This window comes from Mustela erminea, chromosome 12, assembly GCF_009829155.1.
Source record: "Mustela erminea isolate mMusErm1 chromosome 12, mMusErm1.Pri, whole genome shotgun sequence".
NCBI classification, from domain to species: Eukaryota; Metazoa; Chordata; class Mammalia; order Carnivora; family Mustelidae; genus Mustela; species Mustela erminea.
In genome coordinates, this window is record NC_045625.1 from 13,388,550 (window position 1) to 13,413,006 (window position 24,457).

The 24,457-nt window shown below is 38.0% G+C and overlaps 1 protein-coding gene across 2 annotated transcripts in view; it reads left to right on the plus strand.

Annotated features, from left to right (window-relative positions):
* The first annotated feature begins 8,584 nt into the window (after positions 1–8,584).
* The window catches only part of C5 (complement C5), a 105,833-nt gene continuing 89,960 nt past the window's right edge, over positions 8,585–24,457 (plus strand). The window contains exons 1-4 of one of the 2 annotated variants that reach the window (XM_032308555.1): positions 8,585–8,654; positions 9,889–9,960; positions 12,973–13,071; positions 16,812–16,946. Coding sequence is in view for 1 of the 2 variants with exons in the window: in XM_032308554.1 (XP_032164445.1) it covers positions 24,325–24,389 (65 nt within the window). In the remaining variant the exon portion in view is untranslated. Of the gene's footprint in view, positions 8,655–9,888; positions 9,961–12,972; positions 13,072–16,811; positions 16,947–24,238; positions 24,390–24,457 lie in introns of those variants that run through there. The other variant, XM_032308554.1, reaches the window with a different exon arrangement.

Genomic DNA, 24,457 nt, shown 5'->3' on the forward strand with positions numbered 1-24,457 from the left:
GAGTTTAGGAAAAGGAGGGCAAGTTCAGGAAGGGTCCTGTCAACAGTTTAATTCTACCCCAGCCATGAACATTTTTAGTCTATATTTTTTTCTACTTGGGAAAAAGTTGGGTACTGGAGCAAACGTACATGAAAGATCCCATTTTCTTTTCTTTTTTTTTTTTTTTACAGATTTTATTTATTTGACAGAGAGAGATCACAAGTAGACATAGAGGCAGGCAGAGAGAGAGAGAGGAGGAAGCAGGCTCCCCGCTGAGCAGAGAGCCCGACGCGGGACTCTATCCCAGGACCCTGAGATCATGACCCGAGCCGAAGGCAGCGGCTTAACCCACTGAGCCACCCAGGCGCCCAAAGATCCCATTTTCATTTGCAATGTATTTTGGTTATAACTTTAGAGAAAACAGAACTCAATCACTGCCACATGAAATTTTCTATTTCTGAAAACTGCAGTTGAATTTCTTCTTTTATCTATTGTCCTATGCCAGTACTCTGTTTTCTACATGAGTACTTTGTGAGCAATGTATGACTTGTATTCTAAAACGTTGTGTTTTTCCCAAGCCATTAGCCTTGCCCCAGGGAAGAGTAACTTATTGATATTTTGATTAAAAATGGATTCTTTGAGGGGTACCTGGGTGGCTCAGTGGGTTAAGCCTCTGCCTTTGGCTCAGGTCATGATCCCAGGGTCATGGGATCGAGCCCCACATTGGACTCTGCTCAGCAGGGAGCCTGCTTCCCCCTTCTCTCTCCCTGCCCCTCTGCCTGCTTGTGCGTTCTCTCTCTCTCTTTCTCTCTCTCTCTCTCACTCTCTGTGAAATAAAATCTTTTTTAAAAAATGGATTCTTTGAAAGGCTGATGCATAATCCTTATTTGCATTTCTTATAGAGGACTCTATTAAACATATCCAGGCTGCAACTGATCAAAACTACTTCTGTGGGCACCCTTGAAATCTCATTTTTGGGATGCTATCAGGAAGCTATCCTGGCCTTATCATAGATAATAAAATTTTGAGAAATAAAAAATATGTTGTTTGGTATAAGAAACATTGCTAATCTCAATTAATTCTCCTAAGTGAAAAATGTTTTAAAAATTATGTTTTATTAACAGATTGACTATATTTTATTGTTTCAACAGGTATGTTGTCTCAGCACCTATTGTATTCTATGTTGGAACCTCTGAAAATGTAGTAATTCAAGTTCATGGATACACAAACTCATCTGCTGTGACCACGGCTATTAAAAGTTATCCTGATAATAGTTTTACATATTCTTTTGGCCAAAGTAACTTAGCTCCAGAAAATAAACTCCAAAGTTCTGCAAACTTAACTGTATGTATTCTTATAATAATTTCTTTTATATGTCAAATGTTTCTTTATATAACACTCATTGATCATTTTTACATATGTGGGTGTAAAAATGTGTTACATCATACTATTAAGTGCATTTACTAGTTGATAAGAGATAAATGCCATATGTTTATAAAGGTAAGTAATTGGGAAATGTTAAATAGGGAATCCACTTTTGATTTAAGGATAAGGTAAAGAAATGTAAAATGAAATAAATATGAAGCAGATAAAGGTTATTAAGGTAAAAGGATTTGATGACATGACATATGTGACCAACACATAAACCTGTTTAAAAATTGCAAGATGAATACAGTAGTCTGCTCTTATCAGCTGTTTCACTCTCCAGGGTTTCAGTTAACTGTGGTCAGCTGTGGCCCAGAAGCAGATGATCCTCCTCCTGATGTATCATCAGAAAGTCAGTCGTAGCCTCACACTATGTCACAACACTTGCGTCATTCACCTTACATCCTCTTATCACATAGGCATTTTATCATCTCACATCATCACAAGAAGAGTCAATACAGTAAAGATATTTGAGAGAAAAAAACAGACCACATGCACCTAACTTTTATTATGACATATTGTTATAAATTGTTCTATTTTATTATTAGTTATTGTTAATTTCTTGCTGTGCCTTATTTATAAATTAAACTTTATCATAGATACTATGTATAGGAAAAAACTGTATTTATACATAAGGTTTGGTACTATCCCTGGTTTCAGGCATTCAATGGGGCTCTTGGAAGTTACCCCTCTTTCATAAAGGGGGACTGATATACTAGAAAGAGATTATTTATATGCTTAAATTTTATATATTCAGAGGAAAAATAGAGGAAGAGAAAGACATAGATGTAGGTTTGATTCTGTTGATGTAAAAACTTCCAAGAGGTGAATGGAGAAAAATTTGAAGATTAGTCTTCCTAAATTATCTATAACATTCTAACCTCTTTGTTTCCTACAAAAATTAGTTTTTTCCTAAAGTATGTACTTATATTTTTATAGGCTTTAATTATTTTCTTATTATAGGCTTTTATTGTTTTGAATCAAACAAATTTTCTTTCAAATGAATTTGTGAACAATGTTCAAGGAAAATTAGAGACATGTCCTTAATTACTATATGTAACATAAAATATGTTACTATATGTAACATAAAATATATATATTTTATATACTGTTACTATATGTAACATAAAATATATATATTTTACATATGTGACCATATGTAAAATATTGGAAGAGGGCTACATACTAATTATATAATGACCAAAGGACATTGAATGGACATGAAAAACATTAGCAAAAGAAAGGTCTCAAAGTATAAGTCCATACAGAACCATAAATATAAGATATTTTGTTCATTTATACTACCATGTGGTAAGTCATTTAATCCTCCCATTCTCTCACCCCTCTATTACTCATAAGCTGTTGATCTTTCTTAATGACTTGATTATTTTATCTTTTAAAAACTGAATTTTTTAGTGATTGTCATTTTTAATAGACATTAAATTGGGATCAATTTTTGAAGTAATTATTCCAAACTAAATTTGATAAGAAAAATATATTTACTGTTTTATTTTACAAAATTTTCACATTCGTTGTGTATAAATCAGATCACTTTCATAGCTCACTAAAAGGCAAATGCTTTTGCTATTTTAAGATTATCATATATTTTTCTCTGTTAACATTTTTTTTTTTTTAAACAGATACAACCAAGATTTATCTGGAGTACCCAATGCAGTTTTTTCTACGTATATTTAGAACTTGTATCTGATCGTTTTTCAAAAGCAACAAAAATTCCACCATGCTATGACAATGGATTTCTTTTCATTCAGACAGACAGATGTGTTTACAATTCAGACAAGTCAGGTATAATAAAAAGGGAATTTTAATTTCTAGGAAAAAGGAGGATGACCACTTAAATGATTGGGGGAGGGGGAATGAAGTTAATTCCCAACTTTATATCATCAACAAAAATAGAAGAGTTGATGAACTAAAGGTTAAATTGTACATTATAAAAACAAAGAATCAGCAAAATATAAGCATAATTTAGAGGTAGAGGGAACTTCCTTAGAATGATGCCAAGTTTTCTATCAAAATGGTTTTTAAAAAAACTTGAAGTGAACTTAAAATTAATACAAGAAGATGAATTTTAACATGAAAAAATCCCACTTATTCTCAATATCATATTTTATAAATAATATTTCAATTTCATATTAACATAGAAAATTATGAACGGGATTGCAAAGTCCACCTAGCAATGTTTTTCTCCCATGTTTCCATTGGAAACGGTTTCAGTCTTCTTCCAGTAAATTTCCTCTTACAAATTATCTCAAGGGAAGGAAGGCAGATTAGGTTCTAATGGGTATACCGAATGCAGCAGCACTTTACAAATTGTCATTAAAGATGATGGCAATGGTGATGATGTTAATAAGGTGACCAAAGATAGAGGTCGCCTCCATAATTTTAGCAATGGGACAAGTTCCCTGCCAGTACACATTAACTGCTCCTTAGACACTCAGAACTGTTTCTTGGATGCCTGATCAGAAAATCACTACCTACCTAAGGAGAGATGCCGTGGCCTGTGAGACTCTCACCTTCTATGCTTCAAGTACTTAATGATTTTTGCCTGCATCTTATCTGTTAGAGAATGCTTCATTGAATCTGTTGACACAATTTACTGCTTCCTTTTTTCTTACTCTACTCTGTAATAATTTCAGATACCAGGGAACTGCAGTCTTTCTTATCTATCAGTGGTTTAAAAATATAAAGGGCCTAATGAAAATAATGAGTTGAATCATATTTTAAATGCATAAAGTGAAATATTTAAAAGAAAAGAACATTTTTTCACTTTAATATAAAGTTCACATCCAATATTCTAATTCATCTTGTCTATTTTTTTTTTCTTTTTTAAAAGTAAGCTTTATTATATCCAATGTGGGGCTTGAACTCATGACCACAAGATCAAGAGCCACATGCTTTACCAACTGAGCCAGCCAGGAGTCCCTAATTCATATTCCCCTTTAAACTTGGACTTTACATTTGGACTTTTTCAATGTTTATTTTTTTATTTTAAATTGCATGACCCTCGTGTTATAAAGTTATTAATAATATTGTCAGATCATTTAGAGTTGAACAGAGTTTCTAATAATGACAATTTTTTCGTATAGTAGAAGTTTGAATTATTAATTGGATAAGGAACTAAAACTATCACAAAGGAAAGTTACCTTAACTCTTATCATGAGTTTGCCTTTAACTTAAATCAAAACTTAATCTTGGCATTTTCATTATATGAACAGTTTTCATTAACATAACACAACTCAAAAGTGACATTAATTTATTCAATTTTAAATAATAGCAGACATTTATTTAGCATGTATTATGGGAAACTTGGTAATTTTATACTTATTTTATCCCAATTGATAATTTTTGTGTGTAAATTAAATGTTAGTTAAAAATATATTCATATGGCTCCATTAAAGAACACCCTTTAGGGGCACCTGGGTGGCTCAGTGGGTTAAGCCTCTGCCTTCAGCTCAGGTCATGATGCCAGGGTCCTGGGATTGAGTCCCGCATTGGGATCTCTGCTCATCGGGGGGCCTGCTTCCCCTTCTCTCTCTCTGCCTGCCTCTCTGCCTACTTGTCATCTCTCTCTGTCAAATAAATAAATAAATTCTAAAAAAATAAAAAGCACCCTTTATTTATTGTTTTAAATAAATATAAATCATTATCTATTTATTTATTTTTATAAGTAATTATTTTTTATTATTAACATACTATGTATTATTTGTTTCAGGAGTATAAGCCTGTGATTCATCAGTCTTACACAATACACTGTGCTCCCCACTACACATACCCTCCCCAATGTCCATCACCCAGCCACTCGATCCCTCCCATCCCCCTCCTCTCCAGCAACCCTCAGTTTGCTTCCTGAGATTCACTGTCTCTTACAGTTTGTCTTCCTTGCTGGTTTTGTCTTGTTTCATTTTTTCCTCTCTTCCCCTATGACCCTCTACCTTGTTTCTCAAATTCCACATATCAGTGAGATCATATGATAATTGTCTTTCTCTAATTGACTTATTTTGCTTAGCTTAATACCCTCTAGTTCCACCCATGTTGTTGCAAATGGCAAGATTTCATTTTTTGACGGCTGCGTAATATTCTGGTGTGTGTGTGTGTGTGTGTGTGTGTGTGTGTGTGTACGCACGCACGGCACCACATCTTCTTTATCCATTCATTTGTCAGTGGACATCCGGGCTTTTTCCACAGTTTGGCTATTGTGATCATTGCTGCTATGAATATTGAGGTGCAGGTGCCCATTTGGTTTACTACATTTGCATCCTTGGGGTAAATACCCAGTAGTGCAATTGCTGAGTCATAGGGTAGCTCCTTTTTCAACTTTCTGAGGAACCTCCATACTATTTTCCAGAGTGGCTGCACCAGCTTGTATTCCCACCGAGAAGATAGAGGATCATATGGGAAGGGAGGGCAAAATGAAACAAGAGGAAGCCAGAGACCGAGACAAACCATAAGAGACTCATAATCTTGGGAAACAAACTGAGGATTGCTAGAGGGGAGTGGGAAGGGAAGGATGGGGTGGCTGGGTGTTAGACATTGGGGAAGGTATGTGCTGTTGTGAGTGCTGTGAATTGTGTAAGACTGATGAATCACAGATCTGTACCCCCGAAACAAATAATACATTATATGTTAATTTTTAAAAAGATTTTATAATTGGGGCTTAACATTAAAAAAGTTAAAAAAGAAAGAAAGAAAGAAAAGAAATGCAACTGATTTCTGTGCATTGATTTTATATTCTGCCATTTTACTGAATTCCTGTATGAGTTCTAGCAGTTTTGGAGTAAAGTCTTTTGGGTTTTCCACATAAAGTATCATATCTGCAAAGAGTGAGAGTTTGACTTCTTTTTCTGACTGACAGACTGACAGAAGACTGACTTCTCCTAAAAGATATTCTAAGATTTATTTTTCTTTCCCTTAGGATTTTTTAAGAATATCCAGATATGATAAATATGTGGTCTGTCACTCTTCCCAGGGTTTCTTTGATTATTAAAGGTAGCACTGACATTTGATCGAGGTTAATTTGGTTGGCTGTTGGATTGGTTTTTCCCTTAGGAGGAGGATTAACTGCAGCACTGATGATCTTTGTAGAAGAATGCCATTTCACTTACGTTGGACTTACACTGAATGTGTAGTTTGGGGTGATATCTGGCTTTATACCTGTATATAATTATTTCAGTCTTTATTTTTTTTAAGATTTTATTTATTTGACACAGAGAGAGAGACATCACAAGTAGGCAGAGAGAGAGGGGGAAGCAGGCTCCCCATCGAGCAGAGAGCCTGATGTGGGGCTCAATCCCAGGACTCTGAGACCATGACCTGAGCCAAAGGCAGAGGCTTAACCCTCTGAGCCACCCAGGCGCCCCTATTTCAGTCTTTCTAAACAAAGCTTTGTAACAAACACACCAACAACGTATTGTCATCCATTTAAATAAGTATTTCCAATGTTATTTATCTATATAACAAATAAAAGAAGGCAATATTTTCCTCACATAATGACCACACACAGCAAATAACTGATGACCCATAAGATTTGAGAACTGATCAGTTGTTGTTCAGCTATCATGACTTGACTGATGCCCAACAGCCTCCTTTACTCTCTCTGATTCCAGCTTATCCACTTCTCTAATTCACTCTCCAAGCTCTGCTGCTCACGTGATTATGTTAAAATCCAAATCTGATCATGCCACTTCACCACCTAAAACCACTTCTCCATAACCTATCAGGCAAAATCTGTGTAGATTAAAACACTCGCATCCACTGTCCTTGCCAACAGCTCCAGCTCACCTCCCAGCTGCCCTCGCCACTACCCTTTATTGTGCCCTCTCAGCTCCAGCACTACTTGCTCTTTGCAGTTTTCTTACCTTTTCCTGGAAATTCTCTTGTAAAAAACTTTTTCTGTAAATCCAATTTAGTTGGCATATACTGTATTACTAGTTTCAGAGGTAGAATTTAGTGATTCATCCATTACATACAACATCCAGTGCTCATTACATCAAGTGCCCTGCTTACTGCCCATCACCCCTTCTTGATCTCCCACGCCTGACAAAAGGTATTTCACATTGGACAATCCAGCTCAGATGCTGGGTTCTCCAAAAAGTGTCCCCAAAGAATTAAATACTTGTTTGTATTCTTACTGTAGTTTGTACACACTTTTATTGAAGGACTTATATCTTCAGTGATCATGTATTTGTTTATATATTTCTCTCCTCTTCTAGAATGAATTCTTTGAAGGCAGACAATTTGTTATTTATCCCCATATTTATTCTTAGGACTGTGCCATGCACATGATAGACACTTAGAAAATAGACAGTTTGGACTAGTGGGTTTTAGTATTCTGGAAATTCCTTATGTTTGAACGTTTTTAAAATTACTTTTCTTAGTAGGGTTCACTGAGTATAATATAATTTTTATTTGACAACTTATCACAGCCCTTTAAGTTTATATAACTAAGGCAATGAAAACAAAACATGGGAGTATATATTAGGTTGAACTATGTCTTTGTCTATACAGGCTTCTAAAACAGAATAACATAGACTTGGTGACTCATAAACAACAAGCATTTATTTCCCACAGTTCTGGAGGCCAAGAAGTCCAAGATCAATCCACTGGCAGATTTAGTGTTTAGGGAGAGCCCATTTTCTGGTTCACAGATAGCTCTTTCACTGTAACCCCTCATGGCAGAAGGGATGAGGGAATTCCCTGGGGCCTCTTTTGTAAGGACACTAATTCCATTCATGAGGGCTCCATCCTCCTGACCTAAGCACCTCTCAAAGTTCTCACTTCTAAATGCCATCTCATTGAGGATTAGATTTCAGTGTATGAATTGGGGGGGGTGGACACAAACATTCAATGGATAGCAAATCATATGGATGCGCCTATATCCAAATATTTTTGACCTACACAAACCGCTATTTCATATTGTTCAAACTTAATCGATGTATAACCATTGTTCTGAGAATGGAGGAGTCCCTTGTTATCCTTTGCTCTTTTCTTAACCTTCTCCTCACCCTAGGCCACTGATTTAATTTTGTTTCCTTTTAATTTGCTTCAAGAACTTAAATGGGAAAACCGTAAACGTTTCTGATTAATAGATCATGTTATATTGGTTCCAGGTTAATTAAGGCACACCTGTGTGTGACAGCTATGGAATATTTCATTTTCCAGGCATCAGCTGGAGTTGACGCTAACTGATTCTCTGGCTACCTGGGAAATTCAAGGTGTTGGCACTTCAGATAAAGGTAAACAACTAGTATGTTATACTGAATTAGGGAATAGTTTTCTTTGTAATATTTTTATCTTTTTATTGACAGTTTCCCCCAGAACTTTGGCAATGGCATATTTTAGACTCTAATTGTAACCTAGTATATAAAAAGAAACATCTATGTCTTTGAACATATTTTGTTCACTTAATGTTTTTATAAGCCATCGTTTGGTGAGCAACATTTCAAGTTCTTACTTTCCTAAAACCTTTCTGATTTGCTGGGAGGTTCAAGTGAGGGATAAGAACAGGATTCATTACTGAGTTCTCCCTTAAATTATGGGTAACCATGCAAATCAGTACAATTTGTAAATTATTTTTAAGAATCTTTGATTTTTTTACAGCTCAATATTTCATCCATTAAATGGTTTCCATAATTAATTAGTGACCCTTCTGCTACACTGAAAAATAAGAGGGAGACAGACTGCTAAAAAAACAAACAAACAAACAAAAAAACAATGCAACATTGTAACCAGAGCACTAACAACAGCAAGGAAAGAACAGCAATCTGATAAAGTTACAAAGATACTCAATTCTAGCAAAAAACATTATAGTGCCTATAGTACTTTATCTTAAAAATAACAACTTTGACAGAAAGCTGTGTGAAGGAGGGCTGTGGCAGCTGAGTTATGGAAACAGTGAAATGTGTGGACTTCTGGGGAGGCTGATGGCCACATGGAGCCAAGATGGAAGTATGTGGGTTGAATGGACGTTATGTCATAATACTCTGTTACTCATTTGCTGTGTGCATTCAGCAGAGTAATGTACTTTGTGTTCGGCTCCTATTAACATGGTGGCAAAAAATACCAAAGTGTTGGAAGAAAAAACTGCATATGAATCAGCAGGATGCCTTGCTATCATTCTCTTACTTTGCAGTCATTATGAGCTAAGTAATATGCAGGCTTCTATCTGTAGCAGAACAGATGATAGCTAAAAAACAGTTGTGTGTATGTACTTAATACTTTTATCCAGGGCCCTAATTGGAATTATTCCAGGGCCATTGGAAGTTATTGATGTTTTGTTGTTGTGGTGGTGGTGGTGGTAGTTGAAATTCATGAACTGCTAGTGGAAATGTGAACACTGACTAGATATTTGATGATATTAAGAAAGAGTGTGAGGTTTAAAAAAAGGAAGTTATTTTCTTTGGGAGATACATACTGAAATATTTACAGGTTGAATAAAGTGATGCTGGGATTTGCTTCAAAATATTCCAGGGAGTGCAGGAGAGATGCGCACAGAGGGAAGAGCACTGGCCAGAAGCAGACTAAATGACCCTTCCTACTGCGGTGAGTTGATGGCAGACCTACAACTGGGACTTTGGTCTTTTGACTTCCAGGCCTGTGTTCTTTTTACTTTAGAAAAAATTGGTTCCATATGCTTCAGATCAATAAAATTGGTCTTGAATAAATTGTGCTAATAAATAATAATAATAAAATAATATAATAATAATAAAATGAGTATGTAATCCAGGAATTAAAGCCCCTCATCCCATTCTGGAGTGCCCATATGGTTAATACTATTTTATCTTTCAACGTTTAGGTTAGAGCCATTTTCTTGAGGAAACTTCCTTTAGCCCCAAGCCTAAGCTCTGATAGAACTGTTACTTTCCAGTTTATTATAGTTAATATCTGTCTCTCCTACTAAAAATAACATTTACTGAAGACTTACTCAAGGTCAGATTTTGTCCTAAGCTTTTTACAAGAATTAATGTGCCTAATTCTCACCACAACCCTATGAACTACATATTTTACTTGTTCTCCCTTTACAGATAGGAAAACTGAGGCACAGAGCGATTAAGTAATTTGTGCAAGGTCCAACAGTGAGTAGCAGAGGCAGGGCCCTAGCCCAACAGTCTGATTCACAAGTCCACACACTGGAGCTCCCTGAGAGCAGCAGCTGTCTCTGTTTGCATCCTTTGTGCTCACCTGGCAAGAGTGTGTACACACAACATAACTGTGAAATAAATGCCCAGTCTGACTGCCAGGTCAGGAATGGCTCCTATTTGACTGTGCAGCCTTGAGCAAGTCACTTGCCCTCTCTGAATTCAGCATTTACCCTCACCACCATGCTTAGAGTTGTAAAGCCCAATAAGATCATGGAGGTGAAAATGACTTGGATAAGAATGAATGCTTAGATAAAGGATGACACAGTTAGGATGCTTCATAAATTGTGTTCTTCTAAGTACTTTAATATTTGAGAGAATCATAGATTTGGATTCAGTTTTGATTTAAAAAGCATTTTAAGAAAGGTTAAGATAGTTAGAAGTCTTTTTCCTGAACATTATTTGCCTTGGTCAAACACATTATTTGGTAACCATTCTCACTGTCTTGAGTAACTTGCCAGTGATGATAGCTAGTTGCCTTTTATTTATTTTTTTTAAAGATTTTATTTATTTATTTATTTGACAGACAGAGATCACAAGTAGGCAGAGAGGCAGGCAGAGAGAGAGAGAGAGAGAGAGAGAGAGAGAGAGAAGCAGGCTTCCTGCGGAGCAGAGAGCCTGATGCGGGGCTCGATCCCAGGACCCTGAGATCATGACCCGAGCCGAAGGCAGCAGCCCAAACCACTGAGCCACCCAGGTGCACCCTAGCTAGTTGCCTTTTAAATAGAGGCCTCACATAGATCTTAAATTCTTCCTTAATCTTTTAGAGTATGCTCTATTTCATTTCTTCCAAGGTGCAGCTTTCACAAGATTTATGTATATTATTTAAGCCTTAAATTAAGGCCTCAAGTAGAATAAAAGCACACTCAACATTACTTGGGAATTGATTTCCATTTTTTAAAAAAGATTTTATTTATTTATTTGACAGATAGAGAGATCACAAGTAGGCACAGAGGGAACAGAGAGAGAGGGGTGGAAGCAGGCTCCCCACCAAGCAGAGAGCCCGATACGGGGCTCAATTCCAGGACCCTGGGATCATGACCTGAACCAAAGGCAGAGGCTTAATCCACTGAGCCACCCAGGTGCCCCTGATTTCCATTTTTTAATATATTTTTTTAAGATTTTATTTATTTATTTGACAGAGAGAGATCACAAGTAGGCAGAGAGGCAGCAGAGAGAGAGAGAGAGAGGGCGAAGCAGACTCCCCACCCAGCAGAGAGCCCGATGTGGGGCTGGATTCCAGGACCCTGAGATCATGACCTGAGCCGAAGGCAGAGGCTTAACCCACTGAGCCACCCAGGCACCCCTCCATTTTTTAAATGTAATGGGGTCACTCACTTTTGATTGGCTGTCCTAATTATAAACCCATTCAATAAATGGTTACCTAAAAAAAGAAAGGTTGTGAAACAGACAGTCAGAAGCAGTGAAATGCACTTACTTCTTGTGCCCTCATGCTTTCATTTGCAGCGAGGGCCCTGAAGTAAGCCCTGTACTAGATAGAGGTCCAATCCCAGGCATCAGCTCCAAATTCTGGCATTGTAACCAAACCTTCAGGTTTCAGCTCCTTGATTCCTCTAAATACTATAGCAACTTGAAGTTATGGATTCCAAGTCATTCTATATTAAAAGCAAGTAAAAAGAGGGAATCTTTGAGAGACAAATTCACTGGCAGTGTTCGTTCCACCCACATTTATTACCATTGACTCAGGTGTAAGGCACTGAGACGGGGATATTCAGAAGTGATTCCTGAAGCACAAAAGCTACAGAAATATTCCCAAATACTCTCTAACTTTGTTATCAATATGTAAATTTCATTTTTGCTGCAACTGGGGTCATTTTGTAATAGCAAGATCTGCTTGACCAAACTTGACCTGATGCCCTGATTCGTGTTGGCTGGCCCCTGGTCCTTGCTCTTACCTTGCCTATCTTCATGGTGGTCTGTTCAGCAGTGGCTACTGATGGCCAGAGAAAAGGTCTCCTTAGCTGAACACATGCTGGCAGAAAAATTCACCTTTTCCCCTCTAAGAACAACATTTTAAAATGAAATATTTAAAAAGTTTTTTTTTAATTCTGTCTTCTATTACAAGAGAATACTCTATATTGCCAAAAATAATAATCTTTGGTAGTTCTACTAGAATTCAATATCACATTTCAATATCCATGAATATGGAATGCAAAAGGTGAAATACTTATGTCAGAGAGACTGCTAACTAACCCAGAATTAGTTCTTCCTTTCTTATTTATTATCAAAACCTGAATTCCAGCTGGCCATATTGCTGCTCAGTTTCTCTGGAAGTTGGGTACAGCCTATTCCCAAGTTTCCTGATGAAATGTATTTATGGGACTTCAAGGAAGACTGTTCAAAGAAAGTTGATTCAACAGGAGGTGTCTCTTTTCTGCCTTTTTTTTTTTTTCAGCCCTCGACTCAGAAACAATGGTTGGAGCTCCAACAGCCATCTCAGACCATAAGATAACACTGAAGATGAAAGCTAGATGATAGCATGGTGGATGAAAAGGTAATGACCCTTGCCTCTGATGACATTTGGAAATACCATCACAGTCTTGGACTTCTTTTATGTGAGAAAGAAATAAACATTTATCTCATTTAGCCAACAGTTATTCTGGTTGTCTGCTATATGCAGCAGAAACTAATTCTAATTATTGTAAACTCTTTTTCTTTCCCTGGCCCTACGTAGCTCTCCCATCATAATGCTGATCACTGTTTGGTCTGTTTGTTTGGTGGTCTGTTTTCAACACTAGACCTCAAGCTCCTTGAGCGTCCTGTCTAGTTCCCCACTGCCGCCCCAGCACTAGCTCAGTATCTGGCACATTTTAGATGCCCCCCCAAAATTTGTTGAATGACTGACTGACTGCAGGCACACCTAAATCTCAATTCTCCCTCTTCTTTTCCTCTCCCCTATCCTTTATATATAATCCTGACTGCCAAACTTCTCCAACTGATTAAGCCATCCTTCATGTCTTTATATCCCCAGTGATAACCCAGCCATCTGTCATTCTCATCCCAGCACCTCAGCCCTCTCTGCCACATTCTTCATTCCCAAGTCAAGGATGCCTTGGAGGCACGACATCAATTTCCAGAAGGGTCAAGGACCTGACATTTAACAGGGAGAGCTAGGATGCTAGTATGGATGTTCTCTCCAAGTTCGCTTGAAGCTAGATCCCACATGGCACCTGGAGCTGAGGTTCCAGGGACCCTGAGGGAACTCTGAGAGGTAATTCCAAACCTAAACCATGGTCTTAACAGTTCTCAAGGTCCCTTAGTCATGGCTGGGTCAGGACTTGATGCAAGGCCCCCTCTCTTATAAGAGAAAATTAGTGCTCCCTCTTTCCCAAATCCCTGTGATCTCAGGCCCAGGGTCTGTGCCCAAGGCCTGGCACAGTAGCTGCTCAGATGAGAAAACCTGCTCACGCAAGTGAAGCGGGTTGCCAGTGATGTCCACATGGAGCTGCTTTGTTTGTTCCTCCCACAAAGGAGGAGAAAAGCCTTTTAGAGGCCCCACCCTCAGACCAGCCAGATCGAATTAGTCATTCCTCAAGATTTTATTTTCCTAAGGGAAAAATGCAGAGCTCCCAGAAGTGATTCTATGTGGTCTAGAGGCAGTACGTTATTAAGATGCTGAGTACATATGGTCTGGGATTTAGCATCTACTTCTCCTTCCTAGTATCACTAATCTTCGAACATCTACCTACTCCCTAATCCAGTAAACCTGATACCTAGTCTATTTCTTTCTTTCTTTTTTCTTTAAAAAATTATAGTTTTATAGCTTTAAAAAATTATAGTAGAATATATATAACATAATGTTTGTTATTTTAACCATTCAGAAGTATACAACTCAGTGGCATTAAATACATTCACAATGTCATGTAACCACTAACATCATTTATAGCCAAAACTTTTTCATCATTTACTACAAAAACTCTGTACACATTAAATGATGATTGCTCCTCTTGGTCTCTTTCTTGATCAGGGACCCTGCCTCCATCCTGGCCATCCGCTGGGCTCAGCCATATAGTTAGGTAGGTCCTACCTATTTGCCAACAATCCTCCTTAATGTGATTTTCTGCCTGGCCTCTTGAGGAATACCCAGGATGACCTATCTGTTATGATATCACTTTGCTGGACCACAATACTGTCTGTCTTTCTGGTCTTGTCCCTTTTAGAAAGTGCCCTATAGGCACACTGGCTGTTGAAATGAATGCTCTCTAAGCATCTACAGACTAGGACACAGTCTGTCCCACCATTGAGAAACTGGCTTACTTTTATTTATTTTTTTAAATTTAATTTTATTTTTTCAGTGTTCCAAGATTCATTGTTTATACACCACACCCAGTGCTCCATGCAGTATGTGCTTTCCTTAATACCTACCACCAGGTCCTCCCCACCCCCTAACCCCCTCCCCTCCAAAACCCTCAGTTTGTTTCTCAGAGTCCACAGTCTCTCATGGTTTGTTTCCACCTTCGATTTCCCCCAACTCACTTCTCCTCTCCATCTACCCATGTCCTCTGTGTTATTCCCTATGCTTCACAAGTAAGTGAAACCATAGGATAATTGACTCTCTCTGCTTGACTTATTCCACTAAGCATAATCTCCTCCAGTCCCATCCATATTGATACAGAAGTTGGGTATTCATCCTTTCTGATGGAGGCATAATACTTCATTGTAAGTATGGACCATATCTTCTTTATCCATTCATCTGTTGAAGGGCATCTCGGCTCTTTCCACAGTTTAGCGACTGTGGCCACTGATGCTATGAACATTGGGGTACAGATGGTCCTTCTGTTCACTATGTCTGTGTTGTTGGGGTAAATATCCAGTAAAGCAATTGCAGAGTCATAGGGTAGCTCTATTTTTAATTTCTTGAGGAATCTTCACACTGTTTTCCAAAGTGGCTGCACCAACTTGCATTCCCACCAACAGTGTAAGAGAGTTCCCCTTTCTCCACATCCTCTCTAATACTTGTTTACTGTCTTGTTGATTTCAGCCATTCTAACTGATGTAAGCTGGTATCTCAGTGTGGTTTTGATTTGAATCTCCCTAATGGCTAATGATGATGAACATTTTTTCATGTATCTGTTAGCCATTTGTATGTCTTCTTTGGAGAAGTGTCTGTTCATGTATTCTGCCCATTTTTTGAAGTGATTATCTGTTTTGTGTGTGTTGAGTTTGAGGAGTTCATTATAGATCTTGGATATCAGCCCTTTGTCTGTCATTTGCAAATATCTTCTCCCATTCCATGGGTTGCCTCTTTGTTTTGTTGACTGTTCTCTTTGCTGTGCAGAAGCTTTTGATCTTGATGAAGTCCCAAAGTTCACTTTCGCTTTTGTTTCCTTTGCCTTTGGAGACATTTCTTGAAAGAAGTTGCTGTGGCTGATATTGAAGAGGTTACTGCCTATGTTCTCCTAGGAATTTGATAAATTCCTTCATCATGTTGAGGTCTTTTATCCATTTCGAGTTTATCTTTATGTATGGTATGAAAGAATGGTCAAGTTTCATTCTTCTATACATAGCTGTCCAATTTTCCTTGCACCATTTATTGAAGAGAATGTCTTTTTTCCACCGGATATTTTTTTCTGCTTTGTTGAAGATTAGTTGACCATAGAGTTGTGGGTCCATATCTGGGCTCTCTACTCTGTTCCACTGGTCTATGTGGCTGTTTTTGTGCCAGTACCATGCTGTCTTGGTGATCACAGATTTGTAGTAAGGCTTGAAATCAGGCAATGTGATGGCTTACTTTTAGATCTTAAGTCCTAACTCATGCCAGTCTGTGAGTCTGCTAAAAGTGACTGGGCTATTGTGTCCTCTGACAACCATCTCCTTCCCAAGCACTTCAGCCTCCTGTCATTCTCCCAGATTGCAATCCCTTTGCCACTTCTCATTTGCCTAGTCCCCTGTCCTTCTATAGCTTCAGTAACTTCTAGAAGTATCCTAGAGCCAAGGTCAGCAGTTTGATGTTGTCTCTTACAGCCTCTTAAAAAGTTTCTCATCTCCTTGACATTCTTTGATCACTCTGCCAATGCCCTGCCCTGAGTTATTTGAAGAGACTCCACGAGACGTGTTAAGAGAATCGCCTTTGGAGGGAGATGTGAGTCCCCTCCTGGCTTAACTACTCCAGAGCTGGCTTTGTGGGCATGCAATTTGTGCAGTCACATGGGGCCCAGCATTCAGAAGGGCCCTACTTGCTGCTGAAATTATTAATAACTTTGTCTTTGAATTCATGTCTTGTATGTCTGACAGGGAAATGGAGCATGCGTGTGAACAGAGGATATAAATGTATTCCTCACTGCCTCATTCACACAGAAAATTCACAATACCGCATGAACACAGAATTCCAGTAAGCCCACAGTGTGCAGAAGTTTAGTGAGACTCAAGGTGAGTACAAGTATGCATGCCATGTCTATGACTGAGCAAGCAGGAGTGCTGATAGCCCCTGGAGGCCACATATTCCTTTGGGACCAGGACTTGGTTTGAAGGCAGAAAATCACTGGCATTCTAAGAAACATGAATGATGGAGGAACCTCATCATATTCTTTCTTGTTCATGTTATTAGCCAACAACTTGCACTAAATATGACACAGAAGGAAGGGGAAGGACAGAGTAACCCATAACTCCTTTTCCTTTCAGATCTTCCCTGTTCTTTAATAAACAAAGGTGGAGAGTGTTGGTAGAATACAAACATACTGAAAAGTAAAATAACAGTTGAGTCTGTTTTGTGCTGCATTTCAAATGTTGTGGTAAGGTCGAAGGATATATACATGTATGGAGTATGAAAAATGAACTAATTCTGATGATTCTACATATGAATTAATTGCATTAAAAGCTGACATTACACAAAATAAATATGAATGGTAAAAATCATGCCATTAATTTAAACTTCTAAGTTATCTTGACTTAGAATGACCTTAAATAGCAAATTAAAAAAAAAAAAAACACCATGGCAAGTTGAGGGAGAGACCACAGAAGAAAGGAAAAGTCTTTTTATGTTTTAAAACCTTTAACAGCACTTTTTTTTTACTTTTTGAACAAGCAAATCTACATTTTCACCTTGCAGTGGGACCCTCATATTGTACAGGTGGCCTTGACTATTTCTTTCTATGTGATTCTGGGTTTCTTTCCTTCTTTTAAACCCTTTCTGATCATATTTCTTTGTCTGTAAAATGGGAATAATGCCTAATCATGTCAACCAACATCAAGTGGCCTTTGCTGCTGCGAAATCATTTTATTCATTTCATATTTTCTTTCTATCTAACTTCCATGAAGATATCTATGAGGCATTCTGATGAGGGGGAATTGATGGATAAATGAAGGAAAAGAAAATTACATAAAATAGAAGCGGAGCACCTAAGCTTTTGAGAGGTTTAGCAGTGATTTTTAGAGAAAAATCCATTAAAAGGTTCTGTGACACTTGGCTCCCACCCAATTAGTGGAGACTTTTGCATGTTTGTAGGCAGAAAGAAAGGAGTTGATAAAGCAGGAGAAATAAGATGCTTAAAAAATAATTGGAAGAACTCCTTATATGTTTATATGATTTTCAATGCTCAGAGACTTCATATTTCAGCATTCTTATAAGAATGCAAGGTAGGTATTGCTCTCTCCAGGAACCGAAGAAGCTAGTTCTCAGAAGAGACATGAAATGAGAAGCTGGAGGCTACCCTGGAAAGGCATTCATTATGTGTTAGCCGCAGCCATCAACCCTAATTATTCCAGCCCGCTTTGGGACCCTGTCAAGTTACTACCAGCAGGTGGCGCTTTCAGGTAGGCCTCTGAGCCCTGCTGTTCTTCAGACATTAAAGTACACTTGTAAATTAGAGTACTGTGGGTTGATAAGCAAGGGCCCATTACTGGTGGTAGCGAGTGCAAGGAGCTTTTAGAGCATCTTTAGAAAAACAGCTATTCTAGTGTACAAATTAACTATTGCTACGTAATAATTTACCCGCAACTACATGGCTTAATGTAACAACAAACATTAACCGTCTTCAGTTTTTATGGGCAGGGGATTCAGAAGTGGCTCATTGGGTCATTTTGGTTTGGGTTCTCTCAAGAACCTAAAATACAAGATCATCCACTGTTGGATTTGAATCACCGTGTTCCCTTGGATGTGAAAGTTATTCTCTGGTTGGTTATTCTCTGGCTCTTTCCACTTGTAGCCTTGTCAGGTAATCTTCCCAATCTACCATCTGCTTGGTTGTCTCATTAGCTAGTCTTACCTCAGCACTCTATGAGGAGGGAGAACCAGATATAAGTCAGACTAGTCCTCCACTTAATGTCATACGTATTCCCATGTTGTACCCTTGAGCCTAGAATATACAATGGCATATAAATAAGAATCAAGATGTGTGGATCAGGCTCTATAAAGTATTACAGAGTTTATGAAGTGGAGTATCAGTTACAAAAAGCTGTAGAAGATATCAAAGAGAAGGTAAGACTTCAGCCTAGTTTGGTATGTCTCTTTTCTTTTTCTTCCTACCCCAACACAATCAAATCCCCATCTCTGCAAGTTACTAGATGAGTTTCCTGAGGCAAACCCCTATATTTCTCTAAGCCTCAGTTTCTTCGTTGGTAACCTGAGCATTATAGCACCCTTCAGAATGGTTGCTTATATTAGAGACAATTTTTGTAAGTTCATTATTGCAATAATTGATACATGTTAAGAGCTAGTAACTGGTAGCTATTGTGTTGTCATTATTTGGATAAGCTCTTTACAAGCTAGGAACATGTTCTCTATGCCTGACTCTCATAAAGCACCTATCAAAAGACACCGGAGTTTAATAGGCCTTGTTGAGATGGTGAATTAACATTCTTGACTTTCCTTCTTTTTTAAACAAAAGATTTTATTTATTTATTTGACAGACAGAGATCATAAGTAGGCAGAGAGGTAGATGGTGGGGGGAAGGGAGCAGGCTCCCCAGCTCGATCCCAGGACCCTGGAATCATGACCTGAGCCGAAGGCAGAGGCTTTAACCCACTGAGCCACCCAAGCACCCCTTGACTTTCCTTCTTAATTACTAGACCTACTCCTAGGAAGTAAGAAAATGCTTCAAACAGTATCTTTCATTAGGGCCAGAATGAGGATGATCTTTTTGAGGAAAGACCTCTTACAGCTGATGAGGTAAAGTGGTAGGGTGCACATAATCTGCTAGTGGAAATCAGTGTCACAAACAAGAGAAAAATGTATTTAAATACCTCCTGGAAAGTTTCTGGTCTGTGGGGACCTTTTTGTGCTCTTTGCTAAGTTAGAATATCAGACTCTCTAGATGTAGCAATTAGATGGAATCGTAAGAGGTCAGTCACCTAATCCCATACCTTTAGTTGACAGTAAACTAACCAACGAAGTAGGGGCAAAGTTCTCCTGGGTGTTCGATGATAAAGATACTCTTTCATCCTGAGATTCATGTGACCATCAGTGTGGTGTTCTACCTGGCAGCATCCAGGAAAATAAAACTATATCAAAGACAGATTGCTACAATGCTGTGCACATATTTCCAAAAAGAGTGGAAGGTCACAAATCTGTCTTAGCCAAAAATAATAATTTTTAGGTAATAATTTTCAGATGGTCCATTTTCAGACAACCATTTTTCATGCTGTTTGTGAAGAACTATATATACATGTCTCATTTCATTTTCCCATATGCTCGATGAGGCATTATCATTTGATCTCATAGACAATGAAAGTGAGGCTCTAAGGGTTCATTAATTTGCCTGAAGTCACATACCGACTTAGGTAGAGGCAGGATTTGAATTCAAGCCTGCTTCACTTCAAACCATCTTTTTTCCCCCCAGTGAAATAGTCCAAACTTTTAGGCAAGTACAGCAACTGATCTATCAAATGCCACTATAACTGCCACTAAATTTCACTGAATTGTTTGTAAAATATTGTCATGCTGACTTCAGATCTTCCTTTAAAACATAAGATAATGTGTACTGTAGAAGCACTCTATAAATCCTTTTCCTACCCCTTCCCCTTTTCTCCTCCTCTTCTCCTTTTCTCCTTCTCCTCTTTCCAGTATATATAGCTAATATCCTGATGTAGTATTTATCTTTCACAATCATATGTTTATGTTATTACTACTGATGCAAATGTCTAGAGACAATAGCATTGCTTTGATTTTTTAAAACTTTCTCTTTATTGTGTTATGTTAGTCTCCTTACAGTACATCATTAATTTTTGATGTAGTGTTCCATGATTCATTGTTTGTGTAGAACACCCAGTGCTCCATGCAATATGTGCCCTCCTTAACACTCATCACCAGGCTCACTCATTCTTCCCATCCTCCTTCCTTCTAAAACTCCCTATTTATCTCCTGGAGCCCATAGCCTCTCATGGTTCATCTCCCACTCCAATTTTTCCCCCTCCATTTTTCCCTTCCTTCTCCTAATGTCCTCCATGCTATTCCTTATGTTCCACAAATAAGTGAAACCATATGGTAATTGAGATTCTCTGTTTGACTTACTTCACTTAGCATAATTTCCTCCAGTTCCATCCAAGTTGATGCAAAAGTTGGGTAATCATCCTTTCTGATGGCTGAGTAATATTCCATTGTGTATATGGACCATATCTTATTTATCCATTCGTCTGTTTAAGGGTACCTCGGCTTTTTATACAGTTTGGCTATTGTGGACATTGCTGCTATGAACATTGGGGTACATATAGCTCTTCTTTTCACTACATCTCTATCTTTGGGATAAATACCCAGTAGTGAAATTGCTGGGTCATAGGGTAGCTCTATTTTTAATTTTTTGAGGAACTTCCACACTCTTTTCCAAAGTGGTTGTACCGACTTGCATTCCTGAACTGGTCTCTTTAGCCAGATGTGTGAAAGTTTTCTGAAGTAAACATCTAGCGTTTTCACTTTTCCATTAAACTCTCCCAGGCCTCTTGCAGTCTGTGGTGAATTCTGAGCAATGTTGGGGTACCAGAGTCTCAGATGTGGTATACAAGTACAAGATTGTGAAGGAACAAGGGACTTAAAGAGGATTTGGTGTTGACAACCCAAATCATGTGGGAGAAAAGTTTAATTTGCAGCTAAAGCAGTGGCTCTTGGGCATAAGGAGAAATGAGATTGTTTTCTCCTCCTATAACCTGTATAAATAGGTTAATCATCATCATCATTATCATAGTATTTGACTGTTTAGTCCCCTGCTAGGAACACCTTCGTGTCATTGTGACTTTGGGGAATAATAAATAATTAAGCTACTTGGCTGGAGAACCAAGTAGGACCCAGATCAGGAAGGGCCTTATGAAACTAAGTGAAGTCATTTGGGCTCTGTCCTGAGGGCAGAACTGATGTGGCATTTAGCAGAAAGATCGGTTGACCACCAAAGTTTGTGCTAGACTGGATTCTCTTCTTTTAAAGATTTTTATTTGTATACAAGCCAAAGACTCCCTAAAAAATTTTTAAATGTGAAGAATCCACCTCTGAGTCATGTTTAAAAGACAGATGAAGAGTTTAAACACACTTGAAAATCTGTGAATTGAATTTTGGTTTTATTGAAGACCTTTGAGATCCATTATTTTATTTTTATTTTTATTTTTTTAGAGAGACAGAGCACATGGGTTGGGGAGAGAAAGGCAGAGGGAGAGGGAGGGAAAGAACCCTAAGCAGGCACCACACTCAGTGCAGGCCCCAGGTGGGGCTCTAACTCATGACCCTGAGATCATGATCTAAGCCAAAGGTCAGAAGCTTAACTGACTGAGCCACCCAAGATCCTTTATTTTAAAAAAAACATTTTCTACAAGGAAAGCATGCCAATGGTTTTCAAATATCATTTATCAGTATTGACTCTATAATACAAACAAACTTCCTTGCACTTAAAATGCAAATATTATTCATGATGATTTGAGTATTCTTGCTTTCTCCAAAGTATCTTTTCCCGAAAATGATGATAGAAGGACTTTGTTTGTTTTAACTTGGTCCGTCTTTCACAACCCAGTTTAATCATTATACAGATTCCCTTTTGAAACAAATGGGCTAGATTGCCAGACAGTTGTGGCAGATTTTTATCATTTCAATAACATTTGCAAGAAATATCACTAGTGAAATTTGTGTATCAAATTTTCCTTTGTGGGACTTTTTTTCTAATAAGTTTAATACTGAAGTGTTGGTAAAGTAAAATCTTATTAATTCAAAGCAAGGAATGCCATGTAACCATAAAACATCTGACTTATAGAAAAATGTTTAGAGAATCTGTTTTGTTACTTTTAAAATAGAGTGCTTAATCATGATCTCAGGGGTCTGGGATTGAACCCCGAGCCAGGCTCTGTGCTCAGGGCAGAGTCTGCTGGAGTTCTCTCTCTCCCTCTTTCTCACTATCAAGTAAATCTTTAAAAATAATAAAATAAAATAGAATACCTATTATATAGTAAGGTAGAAATGAGTACAAATAAAAGGAAGGTTGTGTATAAAAATTTTCTAGTGAACATAAAACATAAAAATCTCAAAGATAAAATTTTATTTCATCCAAAATGAAACAAGATGGGATCGGGAGGGAGACAAACCATAAGAGACTCTTTTTTTTTTTTTTTTTTAAGATTTTATTTATTTATTTGACAGAGAGATCACAAGTAGGCAGAGAGAGAGGAGGATGCAGGCTTCCCACTGAGCAGAGAGCCCGATGTGGGGCTCGATCCCAGGACCCTGGGATCACGACCCGAGCCAAAGGCAGAGGCCTTAACCCACTGAGCCACCCAGGTGCCTCCATAAGAGACTCTTAATCTCAGGAAACAAACTGAGGGTTGCTGGGTGGTAAGACGGTAGAGATAGGGTTGGGGGTTATGGACATTGGGGAGGGTATGTGCTATGGTGAGTGCTATGAAATGTGTAAGCTTGATGATTCACAGACCTGTATCCCTGGGGGCAAGTAATACATTATATGTTAATTTAAAAAAATTTTATTTCATACTGTAGTTACTAGATTCATTTGTTATAGGAAGCTTTTTCTTTGTTTCTTATATTACAATTATTAAAATCTTCACTGAAAGTATAAACACGAATTTATTTTTTTAAAAAAGATATTCTGCATCAGAATGAATACAAACTTCAAATTTGTGTAATATAAATTAAGAGATATTAGAGGCTATCCACTCCCTACCAAATATTAAAGTATTTGCTTGGCTGTCTCCTAGGGAATGATGTCAGGTCCTCAGCACAGCATTTTCATTGCCTGTCACAATCTTTCCTCTCCCTAACGTTCAGCTTCTTCTCTAGACTGGGACAGGCCAAGGAACCATTCTACAGAGCTTCTTTGCAGATCCATCTTATCCTTAGGCCATTTCCAATGCCACTGATACTACTACTCAGGATTTCTCTAGAAAGACTACCTCATGAGCCTTGTCCAAACCAGACCCATCCCCAAATCACCTCATTTTGAAACTGAATCCAAGTGGGTCTTTGTCAGTATCAGAGTGGATCTACCAAAGGTGTGCTCACAGATGATACTTCAGAATGATTGTCCTAATCAAGAGCAGAAAGGCTAAAGGCAATGAGACTTACTAGCTTCTGGCTTTGAGCCATTCATTGCAGTGCCAAATTCCCCTGTTAGAGTACCCTTATTTGTATTAATCAAAATAAATCTCTCGTTGTAAATACCTTTACATCTGGGCACTAAAGGGTGTTTCAGTTCTGATTAGTTTCTCTTTCTGACATTAATAATTAACCAGTAAACTAATTTACCCAAATTCTTCAAGCTCAGTTTACTTAAAAGGAGAGTAACTTCAAGAAGGTTATATCCATGGTTTACTGCTAACTCCAGCCATGGGCCTTTGGGGCATACTTTGTTTTTTAATCTTCCTGGGTAAAAGTTGGGGACAGGAACAAACGTAAGTAAACGAACCCATCTTCATTTTTCAATGCATCTTAGTGGCGGTGAGTGCCAAATTTAACAGTG